Genomic DNA, 9,054 nt, shown 5'->3' on the forward strand with positions numbered 1-9,054 from the left:
TTTTTCCAAAAGGTGATAGCACTCCAACAATGGACACAGTAAACCCCAATACTTCCAACAATTGCAGTATAATCTTAGTGAAGTTGAGGGAATAGCAGATTTTCCAGACTATAAAGGCATTTAAATCGCAGCTATCGACACCTCTATGACCGACTCTAGACTGTAGATGATCATCAAACAGGCTCTTGTCTCGCTCCAGCTGCGTCACAAGAAAGATAATCCACGGAAGTCAATCTCATCCACTTCCAGCCCAGGTACATCTGTAATCCAGTCTCATTTTAGCTGAGCAAAGAGACCTTCAGCCAGAACCCCCCCCCCCCTCCAACAACGCAGACCGTAAGACACGACTCATCCCACGGTTAACTTTCCTCTTAATGGCTCTCTGGTTCAAGTTCGGGGAGGGCGGGATATCCCCTTTCCCTTGCTGTTCACACTTTGCAGTTCAATACCAATTTTGCTAATGCAAATAGCCTGCAGGGCGGCAGATTGCCCGGTTAGAGCCGGAGTCACCTCCAAGTGAAACTAGAGAGGGCCAGCTGAAACCTTAGCCCATCGCGACACTTGGGATAGACAGTGGCGCATTATCTGCAGTCAATGAGCGGACAAATCTGAATCATCGCTTCAACCTTCTCTTTAATCAAGAATTCACATCTCGTACAAAAATAAATAAATCCACAGAATTCTTGTTCGGTAAGATCTGTCTTTTGTAATTGGCCTAAATCAATTATGGTGCATTGCTCAAGAGAACAGATTCATCGATTGGGAAAATACACACACACACTAAAACAACTTGACTGAACTTTTATCTTAAAAAAACCCAAAGTTTACAACGTCAGATTTGCATATTTATGCAAACTGTATTACAATATTAAACTACATCTTCAAATTATAGTTTAAGTCAAAATAACAGTGTCTGTTGAATCATCTTTTTAAATTCATTCTGAAAAGGAACACGTAATTGTGAATAACAAACTTTTCCTAGGGTCAATCACAGGGGACAAAAATGGACATAGATTTCTTTTTTCCATCCTTAGAAGGATCTGAGATGAAACATTAGACAGCGGACTCGGGTGACAAATTGAACCAACATTGAGCTCACCTCTTAGAGTCAGTAATATACTCTGATATAGCTCCAAAGTGAAATTGTGTATCGGATGGCACTATGGATTACCGGCCATCATGTTGTATTGCTTCCACCTGTCCTCGGTACTCAGACAAAATGGGAAAAGAGACTTAGCAAGTTGCATCAGTGCCGGTAATGAGAAAATATATGCCGTGAAGTTTTTTTTCTGAGTGGATCTTGAGGGCTGCTTTGTGCTTTTACAGGCTCAATGTGTTTTGCTTTCTGAAAGATAACGCACATTTGTTGGCAGGCGTCTTTGGAACTTGTAGTTGCAAAAACTGAACACAAAAGAAAGAAGAGAAATTATGTAGTGGATTATTGTTTACTTTTTGAGTTGAAAATAAAATTTTAGACCAGCTTTAATATCTTGTGTGAACCCTCTTGTGCACATTTATTGTATTTTTTTACTTGTGGTTATTGTGGACATTAATGATGTGTCTTAATATCTACATCATACAGATGATATTTTCAAGACAAATTTTTCATCCATTGGAGCTGTAGTCAGTGTCTTGAGTGACCACTGTGAGCCAGCATGACCTTACAAGGATCAATACCTTCTGAACAAATTCAATTGAATGGACACAGAGTGTTTGACAGGGTTTAACACAACAAGAAGCCCTCTGCCGCGCTGGGCCAGTGATCGCCGAACAAATTCCTTGAGCGAAGTTTTAAGAGCAAAAGATGGTTAGACTTAGAGAGGCTCTGAGTCAGTGTAGACAGAGATAAGTTAAGGCATGCCTACATAATGCAATTCAGGACGAGTGAGCAATGAGACAAATGAATCTGGATGGAGGAGACAGGGGAACGCACGACCCAAGGTTGACACGATTTTACCCTCGCTGATCATCCTTGCTCTGTCGGTGACACGGATAAAGAAACTGAATGCCACACACCGCGTACGCACGCACACACACAACGTTACGCATGCACAGCCTTCCCACCCTCACCGCCAATAATATCAATTTCGTTTCGCACAATGCGCCAATTCGAGGGGCTTTTGAGAACGGACGAAAACACCACTGCCCACTATTATGGATATGACGGCAATGTCAACACATGCAGACTCACACTTCTCAGTAAAGTGCGGCAATCCAATCCCAGCCTAATATCGCATCCTACAATTTGATTTTTTGTAACCGTAACTCCTTTTGAGGGATGCCGCCGCGGCTGAGAAACCCTTTCAAGCCAGGCGATATCAATAGATCCAATAGTCGCTATCCATTTCAACAACTCTCGCCAAGGACGAACTAATGCACTCCAATGACCTCAGAAAGATGGAGAAACCTGTAGCGATTCCTGTTCTTGTTCTCGTCAACAAATTTTCAATTTCTGGGTACAAGAAATACCCATTGTGCTTTCACCATTGAAATAATCTATGTCCTGTGCAAAAGATCATTGTACACCCCAATTGCTTTTTCCGTATCAAGTTCTCGAGTTTTAATTTCGGAATAAAGGCTTTTGTAGTGGTCCAATAGAATCATCGGGTCCCTTGTGGGCAAGCCTGCTGCCGACCTATTGTTCAGTATGATTGATCTACAGCAGTCACACTGTGACAATTTGTAATCAAGCATTAAATTGACAGACTTCTTTGCTAGCTTTCAGGTCTTGCTCTGGTACGAGAAACCCATTAAATAAAAGAAAGAACACCACCACAAATCCCGTAAGTTTTGTGCTGCAGCAGATTTGGGTGGCCAGCTAAGTACGACATATCCCTGAGACAGATCGCTTCTTTTTTTTCTCTGTTGTGACGGTTTCTGCCGATTAACCCCATTCATATCGGTCATTAATCCCAACTGGGTGCAAGCCGCGATGCTTGTCTAACCCTGTTGTCATTTAGAGGACAGTGGCTTTTTGAGTTAAACCCTTCTTTTATGTACGCTGAAAGGCCCGACTACAGTCAAACGTGTATCACTATCACGGACAATGGCCGCACTGGGTCACTCCCTGCTGCGATTACTCTCATCGCATTGTTAGAGTCACTGTTGTCTTTTCCAGTGGATGTGCAGACAGGGTCTTTGCCTGAATTACTACCCCCCCCCCCCCCCACCACCACAAACCATTATTTCAACCCCACTCTTGGCCAGTAAATCTGAATGAAATGGGCCATTCTGTTGGATCTAAGTCAGCCAATTGCAGACTAACAACAAAAAAACAGTAAATCAATAGACCATATCAAAGAGTTTTCTACACCATTGAACATTGGGAGAATATATGAGTAGGACAGACCACCAACTAAGATTCCAAAAACAGTGAGACCTGTTCTTTTTCCAGCAGCCAGCAATCTTGAATCAAATGAACACAATTGTCATAATTTACATTTTGAGCATTCCCTGCAGATCTTTGAAGATTCTAAAAACAAATTTGACTAATAAGTTATCAGTAAATAGATTAGATTTATGATGAAATCAAAGTCTTAATATGTTTTTAATATAAAAATGAATACAAATGTAGAAACTACTACCACAACTGAGGCAAACAGTAGGCCTATAGTAGAAAGTCCAGTTCTGGTTGACAAGTTGTGTCTCACCATTATGTGCGCATTGTTACAACACTGTACCTAAGCCTGCATTTCAGTAGTTCATTCATTCTTTCCTCCAAAGAAAAGCCTATTGAAATAAAAAACGTTTTATGATTTCTGGCTAGCACCAACAACAGCAAAGATGGTAGACTATTAAGTTTCCAACATGGAACTCTATCAATTTCTCAGTGGGTACAGTTCCAAAACAGACTCTGTCCCTAGTTCAATTCCTTGCCCAGATGCTCAGTTACTCAAAAATTATTGAAATTGTGAACTTTGAAACCTCCAGAGGTGGTCTAAGGTGTTTTATGAGATGAAACAAATTAGCTATGACACCTTACTTACAAGGTTAAATGATTCATTCCCTTGAGACCTAGTTCCTCTCTGCGTTAGTGACTGATTTTTAGATCCTTCCACTGCAATCCAATATGCCTGACCAGACCTTAATACCACCACTTGCCCAACAGATGGAAGCGTAACACACCGTCCAGTAGTTGGATTCATTGTTTGCCAACAGGCGGCTGATTCTTTGCCGAAATTGTGATAAATGTCCCCAAAAGCCCTCCAGATTATGCAAATCTACGCCATTTATAATACAGGCTTGGTGCTAAAAGCAATCAAGATGGCAATGCGCTTCTGCTCAATTGAGCACGGGAGGAATTTGCCTCCGTAAGGAGCTGTGAACAACTCTTGCGTTTTCGCTGCCATTTGCATTTCTTTCATTCAATCATGTTTCATTAACTCCTTGCCTGTATAACCAGATAACTAATGACCATTGTAATGAGCATTGTTTGGCAGACTTAATGAAGTGAAAATAATAATTCAACCAAATCAATCTATTTTACGCTGCTCAAAGGTGGCGCCATTCTGAACCTACCGGTATGTATATCAGCTCACTGTAAGTATAGAGTTACTGTTGTATGATAATGTATTAAATCGTTGCCTCTTCTTTGATTTTACCAAGACATTAATGGTAAAAATGTCAACTTCATCTTGTCCAGCATTTAATCATATTTTCCAGAAATATGTTTAAAAGAAAAGAATGGGACATCACAGCATTAAAATGATGTACAAAAACAGATCGAAACTATTAACTCATAAATTAATTTTTGAATTGGTGGGATTTTTGGGGACTTACCAGGGGATGGTGCTCAGGCAGGCTCCGCAGATAGAGATCCATGATTTGAGCAAAATGATCCTGAACCAGACAAAAACAGCTCTACATGAAGCTTCTACAAAAACAATTTCCTTTGATTTCAAGAGATGAATTTGTTTGACTTAAACTTCCAAGAAGAGGTTCGAAACTCAGTCACAGACAATGAAATGATGGGTTGTTTTCTGTAACAACGTATCGTTCTGTCGCCATATATACATGTAGTACCATCCTGGCTGGGAGAAATGTATTTACCGACATCAACTCCAGATATCTGAAGTGTCAAGAAAAGGGTAAATCCCCAAGGCACACCCCAGGTAACAGGAGGTGACAGACAGGTAGCAAGACTCCCCTGACAATCAAGGTGTGATGGGCTCGCTGCTGGCTGTTGTCTGCAGGCAAACTTTCGGAGAGAGATAACTACAGCATCTGTAATAATCCTTTGTAAACAAGAGTTTCAATGCTGGACTGATGAAACCGAAGGTGTTTTGGACCATCATAAGTGAAGATGCTTCATCTCTGCTGCACCGTTAGCGGCAATGATTGTACTCCCCGCATCCAGTAGCATCCCCCTTTTTTACTTCCTCTTTGCATCAGTAGCCCAAGTCTCTCCTAGGTTGGCTCCAAGAGTCCTGATGCCTATCAGATCCTATCTCACCTCATCTGTGCTCTGTCTCCATGCCCCTGTATTGGTCTGCACAAACTACCATTGTCAGCAATTACAACTTGGGTCTTTTCTCAGATGCACAGTGAAGCATGAGTGAGAAGGCCGGGCTGATCCATTGTGTGGGATGCAGCAGCTGTTAAACTCCTGGACACAGACAGTGGTTGTTGCGCTGAACCTAACAGCATGACGTAAATTGTCTCCATTACTTGTTATTTCTGCACATGAACTGAGTACGCTGCAATACTCTTGATTCTGCCCACTTTCTCCTAAAAGCTGTCTCTCTCTCATAAGTGCAGAGATACACAAAACACTGTCAGCTTTTATTGCAGCAAATTGCCCCTCCGAGAGGAGTTAAGCCTACACACCCCTACAAAAGCAGTGATGTGATATAATGGTTGCTTCCACGCAATCTCATTGGCTGTTGGAATACGCTGCATTCTATGTGTGCGAGTGTGTATGACTAGACTGTGCTTGTATTATTGAAAAGGACAACAGTATCAAGCCCCATAGAGGAACGATTTTAATTCTGCCCTGAGCAGCGGGGATTGATGCAGCTATCAAAGAACGGAGCTATCCAAGCTCGCCAGGAAACGCCGAACAATAAAGGTGTGGAGACAAGACAAATGATAGGTGCTAGGGTAGGAAACGCTGGGCATTATTGACGCAATAAAGACTAATGTGGTCGGCTCTAATAAGACTCTAGCAGTGCGGTGAGACTTGGCCAAATGAGAAAAGGTAGATGAGTGGACAAACAAACAGAGTTTCCCAGCTTTAAATTATCAAGCTGAGCTAATTGAGGAAGGAGCTCGGTGTAAATGGCCAAGAAGTCAAACTAATAATGTTCCTGTCTTCCACACTATTTCAGCGATACAGAATTGACGGAGGTGGATGATAGGTGCGCAAAATGTCCCACGACAGGAATGAATAAAACACTGGTACAAGGCTTTGAAAAGCTGTTGATAAAGCTATTGATAATTTTTTATTCATGTTGTGTCACTGGGCTTGTCTAAAGACTCATTGATGATATTTATGTTGATGACAAATACATGTACATCATCATGTACACACAGGTTTGTTTATGGTGTAAATCGAGGATTTTTTTATAGTTCCTCTTCCCTTTTCCTTTGCCTATACTTTTTCGCAACAGCTCTCATTGGTTTTGTACACGTTTTCCAACAGAGGAGTCCTCGATTTGGTTCCTGTCCTCAATTCATCGATGATGTTGCACGTGTGTGTCCTCGATTTACACCATAAACACGCACACTGTAAGCAAAATGTTAAAATCACAATAAAGTGATTTTTTTTATTTAAATAACTGAGAAAAAAGGAAGAAATTTAAAATTGCCTTTGTAACCAGGGTTAATTTACAGATGTAAAATAATGAAAATATATTTTGATTTGTGAGTATGTACGTATTCGACTTCAAAGTGATGCACAGATGATGTCATCGAGCGTCAAGTTTACAGAAACAGGTCGTGCTGACTCCAGGGCGACGTGCAGATATCACTGTGTGTTCTAGGGCACCCTAATTACAGCCAAATTGGCACAGACAAATCATTAGCGTACAATGCCCTGCGTACAGAGCACACAGCCCTAAGTGGTTGACTGTATGGACAGGCCAAATATTGTCTCAACCGAATCAAACATGGGGCCGAACACTGTCCAATTCTGGGTAATGGATTTGTTCTCCCTGTTGTCCAAATTCAATGATTTGAAAATTATTCCACAAACCAACATGATGTTTTTGTTGGAGGAGGGGTGGGGGCAAATTTTACAAATGTATAACTTGCATTTCAATCTGGACTGCCAAATTATTGCTTGACATTTTATGAACTCATCGAAATCAATAGTGCGAAGAAAAAAATGTGATTCATGGGATTAGTTTGAAGGAATTTTTTTCAATAGTAATTTGTGATTTGTTGCATGAAGGACAATGTGTACATGTACCGGTATGACTGACCAAAACTCCAAGCTGCTTTTGCTACATGAACCCACCATAACAACAAAACGAGTGACAAATGTGAGGAAATGCAGAAACTAGACATGCTTTCATGTGGGTCGATGGATCACCTAGTAATAAACAGTCATCCGTTGTTTGCTAGGTTTGAACGTTTTCTTCACAATGTCAAAAAGACTAATTTTAGCAGTCAGTTAATATTTCCTATACAGTTTTCATCACGGTGCATCTGTATTCATTATTCTTTGATAGACTTGTGCGGGGCTCCGTTCGTGCGTTCAGAAACAAACGAACGACTGTTCCAGAGTTCAACGCATTAGTTTTGACTCGGATTCCGGGCCAACGCAGGTATGAGCTCAGCTTGTGTTTTCCAATAAATCTTCTGGAGTTCATTAACTTGCCGATCGTTAAGTCCCCAGCAACGGTGACTACTGCCAGTAGTTGGGCATTTTCTGGGTCGTTATGTTAAATTTTCAGAGCAACTCTAGTTAAATAGTATTTTATTTTCGCTATGAATATAATGAGAGTGCTACACACTCCCTCTGGATCCATTTTTACAATTCCTAGATGAGTTTTGGATTTTTTTTTTTAAAGAGGAAATTTGTTTGAAATCTTGATAAAGTAATTTGAATTACTCCTTCACTTTCGTAAAAATATTTCTACTTTTTCCAACCTCCATTAACCCCAAAATGAAATAAGTTCACCACAAAAATGACACATTTGTTTACCTTAGGTATAAAAGCAAGTGAGTGATTCACTACTCATGTTTGTTTTGGGAAACTTTAAAATTCGAATTTGAATCTTTAAGACCCTGCATGAAAGCAGATTGAATTTTTTCAAATCGTCCTCTACCTTTTCTACAGTATATAGCTTGGATCATCAACTGGTTGTCATGCATCGTGAATACAAAATCGGCAACACCTTACAAAGGAAAGAGAAGAGGGGCTGAAATATTGAAGAAAATCTAAAAGACCTGGGATTCTGGAAGAAAACATCCCCTAGGGTGGAAACTGAAGCTCTCAACACATTAATCTGATTTAAGGACCAGTAATACCTGGCTTTGGACCATTGTAACGCCCCTGACTTTGCAACACGATCTCCGAGAGCCCACAATGACGGCCAACTCATGCAACCCCACAATCTGCCAATCCCATTGAGACTTTCTGGAGACTTTAATGAATCACCTCTGACCATTTTTGGGAAGAGACTTTCCTCTTTTATCCCCTCTTGTGCTTGGTCCTTGTTCAAGCCTCACTCATCTTATTCGGCAATTCTGAGCGGCATATACCGCCTCCCGTTGGGAATTCTTGACCTGACTTCATCTTCGGAAGGTGGTGGATGACAAAGACACCGAAATGGACGACGCACAGAAACAAAACCCTTGTGCAGATGGTGGAAGGCAAGATATCAATTCTAAATCTGTGATATGGATGTAGGGTCCGGTAATTAATTATTGACATTGTGAAGAAAATGAAGAATGTATCAACTGATTGGCAGTGACAATGATGGAGTGGACAAAGACTTTCCAACAAAAGAGGCATTCTGATTCCAACGTCAAAAACTAGAATTATTCAGGATGCTTGTCTAGGCCTACAATATTTAGAAAAAATATGCAGTAAGGCCAAAAAATAAAAGT

The 9,054-nt window shown here is 40.8% G+C and overlaps 1 protein-coding gene and 1 long non-coding RNA gene across 2 annotated transcripts in view; one reads left to right on the top strand and one right to left on the bottom strand.

Annotated features, from left to right (window-relative positions):
• Positions 1-5,546, bottom strand: part of LOC119745861 — an 85,559-nt gene extending 80,013 nt beyond the window's left edge. Inside the window, exon 1 of the mRNA XM_038222497.1 lies at positions 4,780-5,546. Coding sequence (XP_038078425.1) covers positions 4,780-4,821 — 42 coding nt within the window. The 5' untranslated portion in view covers positions 4,822-5,546. The remainder of the gene's footprint in view (positions 1-4,779) is intronic.
• Positions 5,547-5,925: 379 nt separating this feature from the next.
• Positions 5,926-9,054, top strand: LOC119745862. The gene is made up of 3 exons (XR_005273671.1): positions 5,926-6,067; positions 7,671-7,766; positions 8,289-9,054. It is a non-coding gene; the product is annotated as an uncharacterized LOC119745862 (long non-coding RNA).

Source organism: Patiria miniata, unplaced genomic scaffold (genome assembly GCF_015706575.1).
Source record: "Patiria miniata isolate m_02_andy unplaced genomic scaffold, ASM1570657v1 HiC_scaffold_7, whole genome shotgun sequence".
NCBI lineage: Eukaryota > Metazoa > Echinodermata > Asteroidea > Valvatida > Asterinidae > Patiria > Patiria miniata.